Source organism: Equus caballus, chromosome 20 (assembly GCF_041296265.1).
Source record: "Equus caballus isolate H_3958 breed thoroughbred chromosome 20, TB-T2T, whole genome shotgun sequence".
Classification (NCBI taxonomy): domain Eukaryota; kingdom Metazoa; phylum Chordata; class Mammalia; order Perissodactyla; family Equidae; genus Equus; species Equus caballus.
The window spans coordinates 16,245,951-16,268,636 of NC_091703.1; the positions used below are offsets into that span (position 1 = coordinate 16,245,951).

Below are 22,686 nucleotides of genomic sequence, written 5' to 3' on the forward strand. Positions count from 1 at the left end.
TTTTACATCGAAAGCTATTTTGGGGGTTTATAATTTATATTCTGCATATATGTAGAAAATGATAGTTTAGGGGGCCAGCCCCATGGCCACTCCACTTTGGTGGCCCGGGGTTTCGCCAGTTCGGATCCTGGGCATGGACATGGCCCTGCTCATTGGGCCATGCTGGGACAGCGTCCCACATACCACAACTGGAAGGACCCACAAGTGAAAATCCACAACTATGTACCGGGGAGTTTTGGGGAGAAAAAGGAAAAATAAAATCTTTAAAAAAAAAAGAAAATGGTAGTTTATGGTCACATCACTGTTTGTTGCAGAGATGCAAGTGATGAGAATAGGAACCTGGTCGTGATGAAGAGAATTCTGCTAGACAACCTATATTGCATAGACTGTGGATGCTGAAAAGGTGGATTTCAGCCTAATGAGTATTAACTCTTCCTAAAGTTAAGACTGTCATTCAGTTGCAACAAATAAGCTAGGGGAGCTTTCATGCAAACTCAAGGGAGTTGCTATAAGAGTAAATTCAACTGCATTGTGCTTTTCATATGTTGTGTAGCTAACTTGTCTGCCTTTTACTCAGGCTGGTTATTTGGGCTCCTCAAATGGGTCTGGTCAAAGTACTTCATTTTTCCCTTTTTTTTTTTTTTTGAGGAAGATTAGCCCTGAGCTAACGTCAGCTGCTAATCCTCCTCTTTTTGCTGAGGAAGACTGGGCATGAGCTAACAACCAAGTCCATCTGCCTCTACTTTATATGTGGGACGCTTACCACAGCATGGCTTGCCAAGCGGTGTCGTGTCTGCACCCGGGATCCGAACCGGGGAACCCTGGGCCGCTGAAGCGGAACATGTGCACTTAACCGCTGTGCCACTGGGCGGCCCCATTTTTCCGATTTTTAACTGTGTAGTTGGAAGGTCTCTATTGACTCGTTAAGAAATTGTCTGTGTTCCTCCTGTCAGGTTGAGGCAGAGTTTGCTGGCTTCTTTGAGCCTTGTTTGAACCTTGACCACCACCCTGGTCTGTAGATGTCTTGGCTCTCTCAGGAGAGCAACCAGGAAGACAGGATGTGTCATCTTCCTCCAGAGGTAACGGAAATCTCACTTGGCAGGTCTACAGGAGCAAAGGATGCAGAGAGGAAGGTGGAAATCCTAGCTCTCTCCTTTCCCAGGGCTTCTCTTCCCCTTATTATAGAAGATAGAGAATTACTCTCATTCTAGGAAATCCTGGAAGCTTAACAAGAGTGCAGCTTAAGTTATTTAGGGCTTAGAGTCTCTATGTGGTTGGATTTCTAAGATGTCGTTTGTGTTTATGCAGAGTTTAGGAATTTACGCTGGAAAAGACCTCAGATCATCTAGTCCCCTCATCGAGTCTCATGGAGGTTTTGTGTAACCCATTAGTGGCAGGGAGTGAAAACCTATTCTGTTGGACATCCAGTACAACAGCAGCAGTCCGACTCTGAGGTATTCAGCCTCCGGTTTGAACAAAAGAAACCTGAATATCCAAAATCTGCTTTTCCCTAAAGTATTAATGATTTCCTTATTCTTGTAAGGCCCAGAATATCTGAGAAGCTCAAATACTTCCATCTCTAAATTGAACTCTCTTATAAAATGCTTTAAGTCTTGAAGTAGGTGTGTGAATGTGAAGACGTCTTTGATTAGCAAACAGTAGACAGATTCACAGAAGAGAACCTTCCTTAGCCATGTGCATCAACACTTTAAACTTTAAAAACCTGACACAGTTACCTCAGTTTAGTCATCAGCATCAACCATCTCCATCTTCACAGACTTGGCTCATGTTCTCTCGGTTCCCTGCTGGTGTCCCCCCAACCCACCCAGCCCCCCAGTGCTTCTTCAGTTGTAATCTTGCTTTATATCTACTACTGGTATTGCTGGAATGATTTCTGTGCTGGCTGCTAGTTCTTTGGTTTCTCCCACCCCCACCCTCCCAGCCCGGCCTTCCTTTTGTTCTTTCCTCTCTCAGGAACTTGCATTGGATCTAATACAACAGACATAAGGGAGCCACACTTTTTTTTTTTTAATTGAGTTCATGATAGGTTACAATCTTGTGAAATTTCAGTTGTACATTAATGTTTGTGGTTCGTGTTGTAGGTGCACCACTTCGCCCTTTGTGCCCACCCCCCACCCCACCTTTCCCCTGGTAGCCACTAATCTGTCCTCTTTGTCCACTTTTTTTAATTCCTCATATGAGTGAAGTCGTACAGAGATTATCCTTCTCTAACTGGCTTATTTCACTTAACATAATTCCCTCAAGGTCCATCCATGTTATTGCAAATGGAATGATTTTGTCGTTTTATAGCTGAGTAGTATTCCATTGTATATATATACCACGTCTTTATCCATTCACCTGTTGATGGGCACTTAGGTTGCTTCCATGTCTTGGCTGTTGTAAATAATGCTGCAATAAACATTGGGGTGCACAGGACTTTTGGGATTGCTGACTTCAGGCTCTTTGGATAAATACCCAGTAGTGGGATGGCTGGATCGTATGGTAGTTCTATTTTTAGTTTTTTGAGGAATCTCCATACTGTTTTCCATAGTGGCTGCACCAGTTTGCATTCCCACTAGCAGTGTATGAGGGTTCCTTTCTCTCCACAACCTCTCCAACATTTGTTGCTATTAGTTATAGATATTTTTGTCATTCTAACGGGTGTAAGGTGATATCTTAGTGTAGTTTTGATTTGCATTTCCCTGATGATCAGTGATGATGAGCAGCTTTTCACGTGCCTATTGGCCATCCGTGTATCTTCTTTGGAGAAATGTCTGTTCATGTCTCCAGCCTATTTTTTGATCGGGTTGTTTGATTTTTTGTTGTTGAGTCGTGAGAGTTCTTTAGGTATTATGGATATTAAGCCTTTGTCAGATATATGACTTGCAAATATTTTTTCCCAGTTAGTGGGTTGCTTTTTTGTTTCAATCCTGTTTTCATTTGCCTTGAAGAAGCTCTTTAGTCTGATGAAGTCCCATTTGTTTATTCTTTCTATTGTTTCCCTTCTCTGAGAAGACATGGTGTCCGAAAAGATCCTTTTAATACTGATGTCAAAGAGTGTACTGCCTACGTTTTCTTCCAGAAGCCTTCTGGTTTCAGGTCTCACCTTTAGGTCTTTGATCCATTTTGAGTTTATTTTGGCGAATGGTGAAAAAGAATGGTCAATTTTCATTCTTTTACATGTGGCTTTCCAGTTTTCCCAGCACCATTTGTTGAAAAGACTTTCTTTTCTCCATTGTATGTCCTCAGCTCCTTTGTCAAAGATAAGCTGTCCACAGATGTGTGGTTTTGTTTCTGGGCGTTCAATTCTGTTCCATTGATCTGTGCACCTGTTTTTGTACTAGTACCATGCTGTTTTGATTACTGTAGCTTTGTAGTATGTTTTGAAGTCAGGGATTGTGATGCCTCCAGCTTTGTTCTTGTTTCTCAGGATTGCTTTAGCAATTCAGGGTCTTTTGTTGCCCCATATGAATTTTAGGATTCTTTGTTCTAATTCTGTAAAGAATGTCATTGGATTCTGATTGGGATAGCGTTGAATCTGTGGATTGCTTTAGGTAGAACGGACATTTTACCTATGTTTATTCTTCCAATCCATGTACGTGGAATGTCCTTCCATCAAGGGAGCCACACTTTTAAATTAGACCTTCAAGACCTATTATTAACCTGTGTGTATTTCTTCTTGTTTAAAAAAAATCGTGCCCTTCCCCCACTTCATCAAGATCTGTTACCCTTTTCTACAGTGGTCTCTCTCTTCTCTCTCATTCTGACTCATTTCCTTAAGAGGCCACTGCAGATCCAATTTCATTTTCTGACTGAATTGTAAATTCCTTGAAGGCAGCACCAACCCCCAATGACAACGATAACAGTTTCCAAGGAGCGCAGCATCTATTTTGTAAGGCAGTATACATTCTGGCATCACTCTTCACTTCATAAGACTTCAGTATAATGGTTCTTTACACCTCTGGTTGTAGGTGTAAAAACTCCTTTTTCTAAGCTTCGCCAGGAATATAAAACCTCATGATTACCGGTTAATGAAAGTATTTGGGTGTGAGTATGTAATAAAGGAACTGAGATGGTCGTGTCTTCCAGTCCCTTCTACAGCCTGTGGGGTAGTTTTTTGCCTGAGGTCTCTCCAGATGTTGGAAGGGCCAGTACTGTCCCTTTACCACATGATGGGATTTTGATCTCCAGTACTGGCTCTCAGTCACACAATACTTCTTTGGAATTTAAAAAAAAAATTTGTTCTGGCCCTTGATGTTTGGGTGCTTTCTTTTAAGTAACCCCCTTTCTCCCCTTTCTTTCTTGTTTCTTCAGGATGACAGTGATGGGATTCCATGGTCAGAAGAAAGGGTGGTACGTAAAGTTCTTTATTTGTCTCTGAAGGAGTTCAAGAATGCCCAGAAGAGGCAGCATGGCGAAGGCATTGCTGGGAGTCTGAAAACAGTGAATGGTGAGTTGACTATTTGGTTGGATTTGGATGATGTCTCAGGCATGGCTTCATTTTTGAGTTGGATGTGTTTTTGGCGGCTTGTGCTTCTCAGGCTAAGCCTCTAATGGCAATTATTCTGGACATCTGATTGGGTTTATAGATTGATTTTTTTGTGTGTGGTCCTTTATACGCTGCACAATATAATTGGCAAGGTTCCTTAGTCCGTTTTTTACAGACACGATCCGGGCTGCGATGTGATTTCTGCTAGGTCCTGGGTTGAAATATGGAGCCTGTCTTAGAGAGTTTGCTGTGGATATCTTTCTACCCAAGTATGACGGCAGAAGCCTTTGGTCTTGCTGAAATTTGGAGACTTTGGTTCTTATCCCCTGTTTGTATAGAAAGTAGTCTAAATCTACTGTCTACCTACTGTCCTTCCTACTCTGTGGCTCAGCAGCTTCCTAAGTACCTGTTTCCTTCCTTGTTGATCACCCTGGGCAGGTTGCTACATGGCAGCAGGTGTACAGTGGCATAGAATTCCTCTGCATCCATAAGTGGTCTTCCTGGGTCTGGTTATTAAATGAATCTTTGAAGCCGGGAAGGAAACTTGCTCCTCTCTGAGTTTATTCTCATGTCTCTTTTTAACAGGGTTAGTATGATTCAGATGAAATCATCCAATGAAAACCATTTCAGGACAAGCATTTGGTTATAGTTATTGCATTTCAGGGGATGTGGCTGTGGTGACATTCCAAGTATCGCTTGTACTTATTAATCTCTTAGAATTATAGATAAATGTGAATGAATTGACCATGTTCTGGTTTGTACTTGCTTAGAGCAATGAGTCGAGGAAGAGGAGTTTCTGCCACTTTTAGAGTCTTGCTCTGGTCATGGGGTTAAAGTCATCACACATGGGCACTTGGTAGCTTGCCAGAGTGCAGAGTCACAGGCCCATTCAGTGCTTCCACTTTCTTTCCAGTCTGCTCAGTTGCAGGTGAGTTGTCTGGTAGCCTCTTGTTGGAACTAGTGTTTACAGACAGACAGGAGTTGCTGCTCTGTTTCTGTGGGGCCATGGCAGGGTTTTCTGAGCTGACCTCCCTGAACTCCACCTGGATTTGCCATACCACCACCTAAGTTCTGTCACCCTCTCCTTCTAGTATGGTGTGACTGGAAACCGGAACCCCCTGATCTCTGAACCAACATGTAGAGTCTTTCTGAATTTCTTTCACAATCTCAGAAGCAAAATAAGTAGTGAAATCTGTTGCCACAAGTATATAATTTGGTCCCCTATATGCTCATGAGTTTCTAACAGGTAGAGACCCCATTCGTTCCTTGGCTGCCTGTGATACAGTAAACTCTAAGCCCTGTGTTTATCAGAGAGCATTTGATGTGGTAGTTCTTGTTGTCATTGCTTCACGTTGAATACAGTGTTTTGCTTGATGATGAGTTTTTTTGGGAGGATGGTGACTGGGGAGAATATCATTGAAACCTGGAGTTAAAGTGGACCATGGCTGCTGTGGGGTTCAGAGTTTACTGTGTGATAAGGGATGCTCTCATTCTGCTATTCAGGAGTGGTAACGCCTTACTGCTTTTGGAATCTCTTAACAATTAAAAAACAACTCAACTGGGAGTAATCAGCTTTTAGGATAAGAAGTTAGCCAGGCATCCAGGATTGAATAAAGATTGAATTTGGGTAAAACAAGTCATTCAAGAAGCAAGTAGCACTGCCAGCTCTTGTTTTTATTGACGTAGTCAAGGGTTTTGATGATAACTGAGAAAGGAATTCTGACAAAATTTGGCAAAGACATTTGTATCGGGATCGTTGAAGACTTCAGGTAATTCCTGTACCACCTTCATAAAGAAAAGGTAGTTTTTGTTGTGGTAGTTTGGCTTTCACCCTGATGAAGACTGACTTGTCTCTCTCTCTTTTTTGAAGTCCTGAGACTCCAAGGCTTCTTTTGGTTGTGAAATTGCTGTGAGTGTGCATTTTTCTGATTCCTGTTTGCTGTTTGTGCAGGCAACATGCCAAGGCCACCTTTTTGTTATTCCATATTTTGGATTTCAATAGTATTTCTAAGTAAACACATCTTCTTGTTTCAAAACTTAAGTGTGTCTTAAGAAAAAATTTTTTTAAAGGCTGAGAACACATTAAACAAAGTGTGCTTTCTTGTTTGGGGGCTACCGGAAAGCCCAAGAAACCAGTCGTTACCATGGGAATAACCCCTTTGCTGTAGGTCCCAGAATCTCAGCAGTGCTCTCCTGGGGGTTGTGACCTAGAGAAAGCTGAAATAGCGGGGAGCATCCAAGACTCTTTTGGCTGATGAGGTTGGGAGTTGGGGTAATGGCAAGCAGTGTCATCTTTGATGTGCGTGCATATGCGGGTGTATGTGTGCATCACTTGAGTTTGAAGGCTTTATAGTAGATCATCATTCATATACTCTCCAATAGAATGATCTTGTCTTAAGCTGTATGTCACAGCACACTATCTTGGTGTTCTTCCTTGGGTGGCAAGTGAAGATAGATGAGCAAAGGGAGTAGGGGAGAGCTGTTTCAATAGTCATGCAAGGTACATATTTTTCTTTTAATTTGATTAGTTGTTAGTTCCTCAACTCTTTGAGGTTCCCTTTCAAAAGTCGAAATAATTCTACTGATCCAGTTTTACTTGTGACAAATTTGTCTAGTGGTAAGGTTTTGATACTGTCCAGTACGGAGCCCTCACTGGGAGGTGGGCTCTGAAACTGTATGGGGCAAGGGTGAGAGCATGTGCCTGTAGTGATGAGATGGTGGTGCAGGGGGACTTCTGTCTCGTGCCGTACCTTTCATGCTTTGTAGTTTGGGGACCTTGGGTAGTGACATACCTTTGAGACCTCTAGAGTTTTCATTTGTTAGCTGAATAAAGCATCCTTGTGGGGCTTTGTAGTGTTATATGTGTTAGTGACTTTCCTAAGGTCACACATCTGTTTATTATACAGTAGCAGAATCAGAATTACCTCTCAAGTCTGTAACTTTGAATCCAGTACTTACTTTAGAGCACAGCCTGGATGAAAATTATACTATGTCTTTGAAACAGTGGTATTGAATTCAACATGTTTTGTTTTCTTCCCTATAGCTTTTTGACAAAGATGTTTCTGGGTTTTTGGCCCTGCTAGAGTTTCCTGGGAAAATTCAGTTTGAAAATAATGTTATGCATTAACATTAGAATGGGGTCGATATAATTTTTTTATCTAATTTGAAAACTTATTGACATGACTTCTGCTAAATCGTTGGCGTGCTAGGATGATGAGCAAGCAGCCTCTTGCCCTTAGCTTTTGTGGGAGAGGGGGTTGAGTGTCTGTTAAAACTGTCAAAACAGTGGCAGCTTGTATCTGAGCTGCTGAGCTCAGCTGCCCTGTTTCTGCAGGTCTGGGATAGTAGTAATAACCCAAACAGACAGAAGATAGTAGAGAGACCTCATATTTTATGTCATAAAATCCATGTTTGCCATCAATCTTGCTTTCGCGGTTCTAAAGTGACAAGGAATGAATTTCTTTTGTCCTACTAGAGGTGGAGAATGTGAGTCTTGTCCAGCCTTGTGGATTTGCCTGTGTAGGAATTGAAGCCATCACTGTAGCTTGTTGGTTATAGCCAGGCTTAGTGGGGAGGCGGTGCTAAGATTTTTGCTGATTGTGAGCCTTCTGTCTACTTCCTGCTGTAGATAATGCCACTTTTTCTGGCTGTAATAAATTGACAAAAGCTTAGGAAAGGGCTGGCAGAGGCTGAAGGCTCGGCCACTCTTTGAGGGCCCTTGGCCCGCTGGGGCTGAAATTAGGGACATTTAAATAATAACATGCTACACAAATAATGAGTACACATAATTACATAGTAAGAGAGGGGAGCTATTAGCTGTATTTGAATTTCATTTGCTTCCTATAAATGTCATCTGAGATCCAGCAAGCCCTCTGGCCAGCTACAGAGTCTTGACTAGATTTAAGGGAACCTGCATCCTTTTTCTTAGAATCTTACAGTAGTTGTGATAGCTAACCCATATTGAGTGCTTAGTATTTGCCAGTTATTGTTCTAGCATTTAATCTTCAGAACCAGCCATTTTATAGATGAGGAAGTGATTCGCCAGAGTCGATTAGCAGTTTGCCTACATAAGTAGTACCTGGCAGAGCCAGGATGTAATCCCTGGCTTTCTGCATCAGAGCTCCGTGCTTTTAACCACCACTTAGATAAATAGAAGTAATTGCGGAACCCTCCATGTAGATAGGATTCTAAAAATAAGAATTTGTAGGAGGACTTTTTTTCTAGTAGCAATTTCCTTTGAAGGAGATACGTGAAATCTTTCATTGGGAAAGAGATCTCAGAAGAGGGGAGAGTCGAAAGTGTTTATTAATGTGTTCAGGTTTCTAGGCTTCATTAGAGCTCATAATTGAATGGGTAGTCAGAGGAAATAAAAATATTGTACTCCTTCGGATTGGTTCCCCTCTTTACTTCAGTCACAGGCATGCAAATGCACTCATCATTTCCTTCCATTTCCTTACCTAGCGATAGAGGTGCTGTTGTCGAACCAGCAGGTTGGAAATCACAGGAGGGCGACCAGTCATCTCATTGTGGTGGTGAGAGAGGGCAGTAGCCTTTCTGGCAGCAGCTGGTAGCCAGGGACCAAAGTTGGAAGTGCAGATGCACGACCCCTGTCCCCGTCCTTGTTTTGAAGGAGTAGAATTTTGGACTCCCTTCAAAATCCTTTTTGCAGATTCCTGATGTTTGTGGAGTGAAATATTGGTCCAACTGCTGCAAATTCATTGTTCACAGCATAAAACATTGACTTGAGTCAAAATCAAAAAAGTCAAGGCGCCTTGTGTGGTGCCTGGAAGTTTATTTATGGAGGTCTATACTTGAAATGGAGGTTGTGGTTGAATGGTTGCCTTGCCTCAGCCTGAAGCTTTCAGGTCTGGCTCTTCTAAAGATGGCCCCTACTTCAACAAAAATGACCATTTCTTTCTTCCGGAGAAAGTGGCTTTCCCTTACGCTTTCCTCCACTTGAGCTGCTGGGGTGTAAGTGCAGTGGCCTCTGTAAGCTGCAGGGAGCACCATCTCAGGCTGCTCTCCTGGCAACTGCTGCAGGCTGGGTAGTTTGTTAAGTTTACTCGAACACTGCAATCACTGAGACTTTTCTTCCCTGTCTCCCCTGATGTATCAGACAACACTCCACGTGAAAGAAAGCTGGGTGAAATGGGAATAAACACACTCTGTTGAAAACCGCTTAAGTCCATTCTTTGTTGAAAACAAAGCTAGGTGTATGTAGGAAGAAGGTAGAGTTGAGAAGGCTTGATTTCTTTCTCTCTAGCTTTCTTGTGGTCAGTCTCTTTATGACCTAAGTAATGCAGCTGGGCCATTTCTGGATAGAGCTTCCATCTGATCAATACTTGATAGAGTCTTTAGTATGTAGGAGGTATTGTGAGAATAAAACTGAACTCAAGTGGCTTATGTTGGAGCAGTCAGAATGCCTTATTTCACCCCATCTAAGATGCCCTTGAGAGATGCACCATTATTTTATGTATTAATAAGAAAGGGAAAAAATATTTCCAATTACAAGTGTAAGCCATCATAATTTGTAAGATGCTTTCTAACTTTAGATATGCATGTTTTAACATGAGAAATGTGAGTGTGACCCACAATCAGTGAAGCATAGAATAGTCCTGAAGGAGCAAAGCTGTAAAAATGAGAGATGTGTGACTTTGTGTTTGGTCTTGTGTGAGAAGCTAGCAGGGAGGTAGATGATGCAAAAGGCCCAGTGCCTAGCTACCAGGAAAAGCCTAGCTAAAGAAGTTGCATCCTGATGAGCCTTGAGTGCTGTGGGACTTGGTGAGCGAGGGCTGGGGATCGGATCAGGGTGGTGTTGGGGGCAGGGGTGAGGACCAGGAAATAGATATTTGACAGGAGTGTTGTTCTCAGAGTCCAGCTGCAATGGCAGGTTTCTGTGGCCAGCCTCCTTATGCTGCTCTGGCACCAAGGAAGTGGTGAGTATAACTGCAGCCCTCTTGGCCACAGAATTATGGATTGCTAGAGCAGGAAGGGACCTTTAGAGGTATATAGGTCAGACTCACATTTTACAGATGAGGAATTTTGAGCCTGGATGATGAGCTTAACTGGAAGGAATGGATCATGCTGAAGACTGATTGGAACCAGAAATCCAATTTAAGTGACAGTGAGGCGCCACACTTCCCAGTAGGCATGGCTGCCTGCAAGGATTTCATGGAGAGTTAAAAATGGAGGTGCCCGTGGAGGTTAATGTGTTTCATGCTCCTCTTTCCCGTCTCTTTGTGCTTGAGGCCTGCTCCCCCTCCAGTTCTCTCAGCCTGCCTCTGTCAATTCTGTAAGCTCTAGGTTGTTTCCCTGATTACATCACTGATGTCATGAAATCTTGGAGCTCTTCAGCAAGAAGGGCATACAACACAGGTAGTGTCATCCAGGAGAGTGTGTCTGTGGCTAGGGTAGACGTGGGGTATGTGTGTGATCTCTGAACTTGAGACTGCCCTGCAGTGTTTTCCTGCTTGTCACAGTTGTTAGAGAAGCCTAGCTTTCAGGGGTGCAGATAGCCAGAGGATGGGAATCCACTGTGGTCTGGGATAGTTTTTAAAGCTGTTCTACCTATAAGGATCTTTCTGTCTTCAGTCAGTCTCTCCCTCTGTGCACCAGATCTCTTTCTCTCCTCTCTACAAGGACATTACTCTGGAAATTGTCCTTCCTTTCTTCATGATTGTTTACTTCTTTACTAGATCATTCCCATCCGTAAAGAAAACATGTTGTAATTTCTCCCTTAGTAAACTCTCTCCATTGATCTCCTCCCGCTCCTCATTTCTCTTACTGGTTAGCAGAATTCCTTGAAAGAAAACGTCTAACCAGTTTGTTTCCCCTTACTGTTTATATTCATGTTAATATCCTCTCTCTCTACCTCATTCCTTTTTGAACCCACAGTCAGGCTACAAACCCAGGCTAATAATGACCGTGGTTGTCAAATCCAGTTTTCAGTCAGTGAGGCCGTAGTTGCCATTCATCAGCATTTGACGTGATTGAATCTCTCCTGACCCCACTTGCCTGCTTGCCTTGTGCACTTGGATTTCTTGGTAGGCCTCATGAACTTGAGCTGTCCCAAAGCCAGCTTTCTCTCTCCACTCTTTCCTGCTCTTGCCCTGCCTGTCTTCCCATTGCTAATAAATGCCAGTTCCATTCTTCTAGTTGCTTTGGCCAAAGCCTTGGAGTTATTTTGGTCTCTTTTTTCTCCAGCCTTTGCATTCTCTCCTTTAGCAAAACCTCCTTATTCTAAACTCAGAATATCTTCTGAATCTGAATTTGCGCCACTACCACTGATCTGTAACCTCTGGTTTGGGCTGGGACTCTTAATGCTCTCTCAGCTTCTGCCTGTTTACACCTTCAGGCCAAACCATTCCTTGATAAATGCCAATTAGCACATATTCTGCCTCTGCAGTGTCTCCCCATCTCTCTCGGCATGAAAGTTAAACATCCTTCCCCTGGCCACTAGATGTGGTCCCCAGTCTCATCTTCCTCTCCCCCTAGCCTCTGTCCCCCAAGTCTAGCCTTCGTACTGTTCCAAATACCCAGAATACCCTTCCCCCAGAATTTTTGCATTTGCTGCTGCTTCTGTTTCGAACTCTCTCCCTTTAGATATACCTATGTGACTTGATCCTTTTCTATTTTAGGCTCTGGTTCAAATGAGCCTTTACTGGAGAGTCCTTTCTTGAGCATCTTATTAAAAATCGTGCCTTTGTCTACTACCCTTTTAGCTCCTTCCCTTGTAATATTTGTCTGCATAGCATTTCTCACTGCCCGACATTGTGTTACTGTTTTTATGATAAGCTCTCTCCCCACAGTATATTGTAAGTTCCATTTGAGAGAAGCTTTGTCCTTGTTGACTGCTGCTGTATGCACAATTCCTGGGTGCTCTGAAGCTTGTGCTGTGTGAAACAGTGTGCAGGCAGGTCACCTGCACACTGGCCCAGTTCCCGCTCCCCCTCCCCAGCAGCCCTCTGCCATGCTCTTGCCGTCTCCTCCCTGTTCAGTGGTCTGAGAGTGTTCTGCCTCTACCTCTCACTCCAGATTCCATCTCGGGAATGCACACTCTAACACTCTAGCCCCAGCTCACAGCCCGTGCTATTTTCCCTGTCCCCAAAGTGCATGTTTATTCATAATGGTGATAGATTTAGAAGTCTCGCCATAAAGATTCTTGGAATTGGGTCACCCTTGTATCCTTTCCTAGCCACGTTTGTTGAATGTGTATTTAGGTACAAGATACATTGCTTGGTAGTTTCAGTTAAAATTGAGCTTTTAAGAAAAAAATGTTACCACTTTCAATTCTTATACCATTATGATAATCATACTATTACCGTCATCATTTTGTCGGTTTGTTTAGTGGGTCTCCGATCTTAAGCAGCTTGCACAAGGCTATATACCTTAAGAAGTAGTCAAGTCAGGCTTTGAACCCAGGCTTCTGACTCCAGATCTTGCTTTTTTTTAAAATTGAGGAAAACTTTACACTACGTGAAATTACATTATCTGGAGTGTACGATTCGAAGAGTTTACAAGCGCACATAGACCAGTTTGACCAATGCTCCAGTGTAGATAGAGGACTTTTGCATCATCCTAGAGAAGTTTCTCCTGCCTCTTCCAATTCATTTGACTAATCTTTAAACTATGTACTCAGTTTGGGGTTTGTCTACATGGCTGTCTCTGTTTTTAGAAACTTTTATGATTTTACACGGGTTTATGGTGTTCCTTGGAATTTTCCAGATGCCTGAGAGTGTCTGTTGAGACTTGAAAGTTGCCTCAAAGCCAGAGGCCCTTGTGCAGCTCTTGGAGCCCCCTAGCTTAGGTAGGCATAAACCAGGCTTGAATAAGAACCCCACAATTGGACGTTCTCGTGAATGAGATTCAGCATCTTGCAGTGACGTTCGCGGAATGTCAGATGCTCTGTCTTAAACTGGCATTACAGTTGGGGTTCTGAGCTGTTGTAGAAGTTGAGACCAAATGGGCTTTTGAACAGTTTTAGTTCTCATCCTCCTCAGTGTCACTTTTTTCCTCCTCTTGTGGCACTGTTGTTAGTTTGTGAATGTTAAGAAATCTTAACCTTAATGTTGTAATTCAAGAAATTTTTGAACTGGGGTCCCAAACCCGGCTTTCCCCCGAAGGCAAGCCAAGGAGTCATCCATAGGTCATGTTCTTTCTCTGCCAATAGTGTGGTTTCAGTTAGATTAATTCTTGTGAGGAGTCCATGGTCTTCCTAATGGAGGATGCAGAAACATGGTGGCAGCAGCATGATAAGACTGCTAATCATTGTTTATTTTCTTGTGGCTTTGGTGAAAGTCTGTATTTTAGTCAGCTTGCGTTGCCATAAGAGACTAGCATAGACTGGGTGGTTTAAACAGCAGAAATTTATTTCTCATAGTTCTGGAGTCTGGGAGTGCAAGATGCAGGGTGCGAGCCAGTGCAGTTTTGCTGAGGGATTGCTTCCTGGCTGTGTCCCCATGTGGCTGAGAGAAGGAGAGAGAGTGTACACTGATGTCTCTTCCTTTTCTTGTAAATAAGGACACTAGCCCTATCTGATTAAGCCCCTCCCTTATAACCTCGTGTAACATTTATCACCGCTGCACAAGCTGTCTCTAAAAAATAGTCACATCAGGTATTAGGGCTTCATTCAGCAAAGGAATTTTAGTGGGGCACATTCAGTCCATAACAGTCTAGTACTCTATAGGGCTTTGAGATGGTGACAAGTTTATTTCATTTTAATTTTAGGTTAAGTTAATTTCCATATTACTCTGTAACATATTTCCTTTTGTGCTTATGTGATACTAGAGCAATTTCCTGCTATGTCAGGAAATCCTAAGAGCTGTTTGACTTTAGAGAAGTTATTGTTCCTCTCAATTGGATGGACTTAAACTTGGATTTTGATTTATTGAGTGCCTGCTTTTGTGAGCCTGTCTGGGTTAACCTAAGTCCCTTACTTCAGTGGGGATTGAAATATGGTTCATGTGCAAGGGGAGCCCTTAGAAAGGGAACACTGGGACTTTCAAACGCGCTAAGGGTTTGGGAGGTGAATGGCAGTTGAGATTGCCCTGGGAGGACGTTTCTATTGTCGATTTGGGAAAAATCGTGGAAGTATTTGAGGTTGAGGGAATCCTATTTGTTATATACTAATTCATCTTATTGCCTGAATATTATACTGTAAATGTAATTAAGGGCAGTGCTTTCCAACCATTTTTACTTGGCAACATGTATAGAAAAGAGGACCCTGTGGGTCACCAGATAAGGCTGCACTCAGCCAGAGGTGACTTGCTCAGGCATGAAATTTATCTGTGTTCACTCTTGTTAATGATAGTGTCACCCACCTCCTACTTGGAGGAAGACTTCATGTGTTTGCTCAGTCTGACCCATTGCATGATGCGGGTTCTGCCATGTGTATTTATGGAGCTTTAATTACTATCATATTTACCGCAATGGAATAGTGCAGTTCTGCTTTGCTTGTGGATTTCTTAGATCCCATTTCCCCCAAATTTAGAGGGTCTTTTACTTAGCTCTTAGAAATAACCTGTTATTACTTGAACCACATTAATTGTTTAGAGTCCTGTGTGGTATAGTTTTAAAGCCAGAAGAGTGATAACTAGATATGTTTTGGGCAAATTATCCTGCGGTCCATAAATCCCTTAATTTACAATTCGTTACTTAATCTCACCTGCTGCCAAAATCTCATATATCCTTTTGGCTTTCTCTATAGGCTTAGGTCCCCAAATTAATTTTCTCATAATATATTTTCAAAAGATCATAAAATAGTACAGGTCTCTGATTCGAGGAGGTTTGGGGACAATGAGGGAAACATGAGCTATTTTATAACCTTAGACCTGCCTGTCAAGGAGAGGAGTCAACAGTGTCAGCCCAGACTGTCAATCAGGCTGTCCCTGTGTTGTGCCAAGGAGAGCTTTAGGGCTCCTCATGCCCGATGTCTTGGGACACAGTTCCTCCTTTCTCTGCACTGTTCCCTGACCTGTCACTGGTGTAGTTGACTCACTCACACTTGGGATCTAAGGATTCAGCTCTTTCTGCATACAAGCCCTCTTCCTGTGTGACCTGCCCCACCATTGTTTTCTGGGTTATTCCTTAATTGGGTCCACATTTCCCTTTGGCAGGTAGGTAGGTGTCCTGGTCATGCTTGGCACTGGGTCTTGATGACAAGGAAAGCCATCTGGGCCTGAGACTCCCAGGCCAGTTTCTGGTGCTGTCTGAAGTGGCAGTTTCCTTCCAATTTTCCATTGTTCTAAACAAGTTATGTTGCCTTCTGATGCATGAAGGCAACTCAAGGTCTCTCCACTTTGGAAACCTTTAACTCTGTTATTTCTGACACTCTCCTTCCTTCTGATATGATTGAGGTATTCATGAAGGGATCCATGGTTTTAAGTCCATCTTTTTGAAAGTTGCATCTCACCTTCTAGACTATCCTCTTCAGCCATGATGAGGGGAGGTGACATGCCAGTAGAAATATTCTGCATTTATCATTTTGGCGTGCAGGAGGCCTGGTAATGTCTAGAGGGATCTATGTTGCAAATTGCCCAGCCTGTACCCTAGTGGCTTTACCCTGTCCTCACTTAGCAGTTTACCCAACTTCACATTACTAGTGTTATTTGAAAAGGGCCTTTCCCGTTTACTCAGTTGGAAAGTGTTACAGAGTTTTAAAGGGTGAGCTGGAAGGCTCTCAGCTGGCACTTTGTGAATCCCTCAGAGGAAAATATTGGCAAACTCTCCACTCTCTGCCTGAACTCTTCTTATAAATCGAGAAGCCAAGAGTTCCAAAGCCGTCACACAGGGCCAGGTTGAACTGTGAGGGCGAAGGGGGCCGGGGAACATGTCTTTATGCATACTGAGATACTAGACTGTTTCCTTCTCCCTTCGCCCTGCAGTTTGGTGTTAATCTTCCTGCCTCTGAAAAATAGAAGCATGTAGTGAATGCACTTTACAGTGTATTCCTGGTGTTTTTTTTTTTTTTTTGGTAGGAAGTCTTTTTCTCCAGAAGATGCAGTGTTTTTCCTTTTTTTTCCCTCTTTTACAATTTAAATAAGAAGGAAAGAGCAGGGCTGCTTTATTCAACAAGTGCACCTTCTACTAAGGAAAGTTGTCTTTTTTCATTGTTGGCTTTTTTCCTATGGTTTCAAGGAACAAGGTGCTGAGATAAGAAGCAGGAGCTTGCCATTGATTTATTATCCTGTTTGTTACCATATGTCTGCCTCGCACTTCAATCTGTTGATGGAAAGCCTGATGTGAACGTGCCATGGGGCCAGAGAGATTTCCATCTTTCTGAGCTGTCTAACTGCAGACCCTGTATAACCGCTTCCACCTAGGCCCCAGGGAAGTCTGTTGTGAACATGGGGAATAACCCACGGGAGAATGTTGGCAGTTTCTTTATCCATCCCCTTACACCCCTGTCGCTGCACACTCAGGTCAAGCAAAGATGCCTTTTCCAGCAGTGTCCACATTGTGCAACCCACTCTTAGTGCTTCTACCCTCCTGGGGTCTCCCTTTATGGAAGAATTCCAAGGGAATAGGTTAAGATTGCCATCAAGTGGCTGCTCTTGGTAGTGGATGGGAGGATACTGGCCACCACTGCTGGCCAAGTCATCACACATTGTCCTCGGTTTCTTGACCCCTCTGTGAAGAATAATCAAGCTCAGGAGTGCTCTCTGAGGAATTGACTTGTTCTTTTTGCAGAGGCAGGGGAGCAAAGAGAGCTCAGAATTTGTATATATTGTACATCTTCAGAGAGGGCATCTATGTGAACCAAAACTGTACCTTGCCAGTGGACTCTGAAACTGTAGGTAGGCTCAGTTGCAGTGGGCCCTGGAGCTGTGAACCCAGTTGATGTGGAGGCTCACTGGAGAGAACTGCTGAGCATTCATCCTCCTGCCTGTGCTTGGCCCGGAGGCCACGGCCCTCCAACTCTACTCGTGGAAATTGGCAGGGAGGATCATACTGTCATCCCTGAGAGGATGGCCGGCCCCACAGCCCCACAAGGGGTGAAAAGAACTAACAAACCCAATTCAGCCATTCTTATTGGCTCCTGTTTGTTGTTTCTCAGCTCTGTAAATGGAGTAATAATTTCTTTCTCAGAAGTGATAGTTTTAGGATTAATGAGATGATTTATTTAAAGTCCTTAGAACCTGGCAGAAAGTAAGCATTCAAAGGGTAATTATTATTGAGGTTCTAGGTATACATTATCTAACTGCTTTCCATAAAAGCTGTAGCTGTGTCACAAAGCACCACACTTAAGGGACTGTATTAAAATCAGTTTGCCTCATTCCTCTGGGTCTGGATGCCAGCACCCTGTAATTAGACCTCACCCTAGGACTTGGAGAGCAGGAGCTGTGACTGAGCTAGAAAGGAAGTGATCCCTCTTTAGTTTTCCCCACCACCTCGTTCCTCAGTGGTGTTGGGAAACCTATTCTATAGGGATAGGATGAGTTTGTTTGTATCGGTGGCATGCTCTTCCCAGTGCACAGACCACTTGATTTGTTAGTCTCTGAGGAGCCCAAGGGGAGAGTTTCTGGGCTGGCCTGTGGTATGCCAAAGAAGATGGATCTGTGCCAGTTGGGTTGAAGGGGGAGGCCTGAGGCAGGCAGAGGGAGAGAGTGACTATGGAGTGCATCAGGATGGTGATGAAACTTTAGTTAGGGTCGAGGAAATAAAATTTCTAAGGCTTATATATTTTGAGCAGCTTTTTAGAAGTGATGGAGGCTATGTTATGTAACCATTCACATTGCAATCTGTCAAATCATATTAAACCAAAAATCTTGGATTCTAGCCATTTAAGCAATATTGTGTGCATCAAAAAAAATTGATACGTTGTAATGAGCACTGACATTGGGTTATAATTCTTGTTCTCCCAGTAACTGGGTATCACTGCGAGCAATCATCCCTTCACTGATTTCCTCCTTATGTAAAATAAAACACTAGACATCCCTTTGTCCCATTTGGTTGTGTTTGGTGATTCGTGATGTGTCGCTGTCTGATGTTTATGGCATGCTCCTCTTCTGCTTCCAACTTGCTGGATCCCCTGTGCTGTTGGGTTAGAAAGCATTTGGATGCTTTTACAGAATTTGTAGGGAAGTGGGTAGGAGGTAATCTAGAGGAAGTGTATCTTATCTGGTCACTGTTTTTCTCCTGTGGTGTGTGCATCCTCCTCCCACCTCTTTCTGGAGGTCTCCTGTGTGTGTAGGAACCAAGGATGTAAGCCCAGACTGATCTGTGTGTGGGTTTCCGCCTTTGTGCTGGTAGCCTTGAGGGTGGCAGAATGTGAGTCTAAGTCAGAAGAATTTCATGTAGCACTTTGTTCGTGAGGCTCAGTTGGGGATTGCTGACCTTTTACCCTCAGGCTGCATCAGGATCACCTAAAGCCGTTTATGATAAAAATCACCCTTTGGAGTAATTGCTTTGCAAAGAGAAAGTTTTCCTACAGTTCTTAGTGTTCTGAATAAGCTTGCGGCTTTTTAATGGTTTCAAGCACCGCTTTCCCTTCTCTCGTCTTGTAAAAGCTGGACTGATCGCCCCGTGAGCCATCTGCTGCTGAATTAAGGGGATCTGTCAGCTTGCTGCTCTGTGTGCCCCTCCTCTCCCTTTCACCCTGCATTCTGAAAAGAAGTTACCGTCTGTCTGACTTTCCCTGTTTGCTGGGTCTAAGCTCCTAGCAGAGGACAGGAGTGAAACCAGGGACTGCTGCTCCTGTACACTTGGCGACAGGGTCTTGAGACTAAATGTGTGAAAAATCTATACATCAGTGCTGTCTAGTAGACCTTTCAGCAGTGATGGAAATGTTTTATATCTGTGTTGCCCTGTATGGTAGTCACTAGTCGCTTGTGACTCATGAGTCCTTGTTATGTAGCTAGCCTGATTAGTTTTAGTTAAAAAGCCATGTGTGACTAGAGGCTACCGAGTTAGACAGTACCTCTCTTAGAGGCAGGATGAGCATAGAGGGGAACTTCTTCTCTTTGATCCTCATGCTCTTTGTTGTTGTTTCTGGCAGTAGGTCCTTCTAGATAGCCAGTGTTGTTGATTTCGGAAACATTCTCTTTTAGCTACCCTCATGGTATGAGACAGTTCTGACATAGTGAAAAATACTAATATTTTATTCAAATGCCTTTTACTGTTTTGGGCAATTTCAGAATATTTTTGTCCAGGGTATTAAAGTCACAATATTTGTATTATCCTTGAGTTCAATTTATCAATGTATTACTGGCTTCAAAATTGTCTTTGTCTGCTGTTCTCATTTACTTTATTCAGGTTTTTTCTTAGCTCCACATAAGCAGTGTTTAATGTGGCCTCTTTTCATCACTGACCACTTTTTTGTGATTAGGTACTACTACTATGATGGCAACACACCTATTTTCCCTGTGATACCATTTAAATAATTTTTAAGATTCCCTTTTTACTGTGCATTTGGAGTAGGTTATTTTAGTTGTGTAAAATGTGGAAATTTCAGAAAATTATAAAGATTGCTGCTGGGGAGAATACAGTGTTTTTTTGTTTTTTAAAATTACTAGTCTGTTCTATTTGCTCTGGTCTGATTTCTGTATGCTTAAAACATATTTTGTACAGTGGAATCTCTACAGTTTAAACATTGTGAGTCTTATGTTGCTAAGTTTTTGAAAGTGTGATTTTTCAAAATCATGTAATATTTAAAAAATATGTTCATATTTAGCATTAGTCTTCAGTATGGTACATGAGACTTTTCGGGACAATACTATGAAAAATACATACAAAATTAACAGTGATTGTTTAGTTTCACTTTATAAAAAGAAAGGAAGATTATTGTTTTTCAGTTTTGGTTGAATCGTATTAGTAATAAAAAGAATTTAAGTTAGCAGGGTATAAAAGGTAAATACTTTCAGAAAGACAGAACAGCTTTAGAGACAGAAAGAAATTATTCACTCCAAATAAAGGAAACTTTAAAATTGAAATTAATAAGAGGTTAAATGTCTGGAAGACATAATATAATATAATGAAGGTTATTGAGTGTTAAATTTATGAATGCTCTAATTTTATTTCATTAGTTTAAAATTTGAAGTTTACTTTTCAAGAATTCCTAATTTTGATCAGTGAATGCTGAGAAATCATTTTTTTACAAATTGCATGAGGTAATCTTAGCCACATACTTTTAAACACAGAGGTAATTCGTTGAAACATTTTGCTCTCCAGGAAGAAAGGGTGCTTTGGAATGCTTGGTAGGTTGTAGAGTGGGGCCTCTGAAGGATGAGCACTTCAGGCTTATGAAGGCCCTGAAATGGCCCCAAGGAGCAACTTACTCTCTCAACAGTATTTGTTGGACCTCAGCCATTTTCTGTAGGCACGAGCTAGGTTTTGAAGATTATTAAGATGAGCAAGACTAAATTCTCTTGTTCGGGAAACCTGACAATCAGGCAAACGTTTGCTCATCTCTATGGGTATTACAGTGAAGTGTATCCCTTGCAGGGCAGGTGGTGGGTGTCACTGGAGACTGAGCAGAAAGGTGAATAGGAGCTTTCTAGGCAGGCAGAGAGGAGAGAATATTCCAAAAGCGGGAACAGCATGTGCAAGGGCACTGAGGCTTGTGAAATCAAGTAATGAAGAGAATGTGTCATTTCCCATATGTGTAGGACCCAAGCCAGCTGCCTCAGTGCCTTCACGGACTATCTGTCATGGAGTGTCCTCAGGTCTGAAAACCACAGCAGTGCTAGTCAGTCTATTGCATTGCTCAGCAGGCTGATGTAGAAGAATTGTCTTTCTTTTTTTAAAATGGATGCAGATGGAATTTAAACTAGTAAAAGAAGCAACAAAGTAATTAAAACAAACTATTGAAATCCTTCTACATAAATCTTTGTTCTTTGATTAATTTCTTAGTATTACTTTCTAGAAGTAAAATTGCTGACTTAAACTTTTAAAAGTTGTTGGCATCCTTTACGAAGTTGCTCTCCAGAAATGTCTTATCATTTTCTTACCATACTCGCAGTGTATGAGAGTATAGATTTTGTCGGAATCAGTCATTTGAAAAGGGGATCAACTTCAATTGTAACCTGAGTCAGCTCTTCGTTTCAGTACTTTTCAAACATTGTTTTCTATTATTCGTTATTCTTGGGTACGTAAAACAACCATGTCATGATTCTGGTTAAATTTTACTTTATGCTGTTGTGGTTCGTGGTTTCACAGTAATCTCTGTGTTGATAATCTTCTTTAACTTGGCCTCATGTCTCTGTTTTACCTTTTCAAATTCATCACCCGAATCCATCTTAAAATACATTAAAAGCTGAAATGTATTTTAACTTCTGTTTCTTTTTACAACCAAATAATTAAAAGTATATATTGAGCAAAAATTCTATGAATAATTTATTAGAACCCAAGTGTATTAAGGCACATAGGTGATCATCATAAAGTGCTTACTATGTACCACTTACCCTTCTACATATATATTTGGCCTTAATTTAACCAACCATGGTTGTCCTTATGTCCATTTAACAGATGAGGAAACTGAGGCATAAAGTGCTTTTGGTGATTCTCCTTAAAATGCACACAGTTGATGAGGAGCCAGAGTAGGATGAGAACCAGGGAAACTTTTCCAAATTTTGCTGTGAACCATTAAGGCTGTTAGTGCTAGATGCTTACCAAATAAACCAGTTTGTTTGTTTGTTTTTAATTAAATCTGATGGAATGTTATCTTTTCTGATGACTTGTTAATTTGAGCTTCTTGGTTTAATTGTAGTGCTATTTCATTGGAAGTGTGAGTAAAATCCATAGCAACCAGGTTTGTTTCACTAGTTAATACATGATCACCCAGCCCGGATCCTCTCTACTGTGTTCTTGTAATTATTGGTATTAATTTATAATTGTACAGTGTGGCCTTGAAGTCACGTTGGCTAGAGGGCCAGCCACATGCATTATACAGTTGAGCGCTGTTGGTGCTTCAGGAATTACCAAGCCCTCTTGGAAAGAGTCCAAGCCAGACTCCTTGTGTACCTAATTCTACTTGGTGTATTGCCAGAGTATTAGCTTTTATTTAAATATAATTCTCACAAGTAATGTTTATTATTATTATGATGGCTGCTGTAAAGTGCCCACACTTTGATAATGTTTTTGAAAGTCAAGTATTAGCACCGTGGATCACTTTTCTTGTTGGATTTTTATCACAAGGTAGGTGATAGGATCAATACAATGTAATTCAGCCCAAACAACAGAGAAATATCTTTATGAATACA

The 22,686-nt window shown here is 42.0% G+C and overlaps 1 protein-coding gene across 8 annotated transcripts in view; it reads left to right on the top strand.

Moving 5' to 3' along the window:
• The window catches only part of JARID2 (jumonji and AT-rich interaction domain containing 2), a 255,093-nt gene that overhangs the window by 111,896 nt on the left and 120,511 nt on the right, over window positions 1-22,686 (top strand). For 7 of the 8 annotated variants that reach the window (XM_070244931.1, XM_070244935.1, XM_005603585.4 and 4 more), the window contains one exon: window positions 4,315-4,450. The exons of the other annotated variant lie outside the window; for it this stretch is intronic. In XM_070244931.1, coding sequence (XP_070101032.1) covers window positions 4,315-4,450 — 136 coding nt within the window. The remainder of the gene's footprint in view (window positions 1-4,314; window positions 4,451-22,686) is intronic. 8 annotated transcript variants of the gene reach the window in all.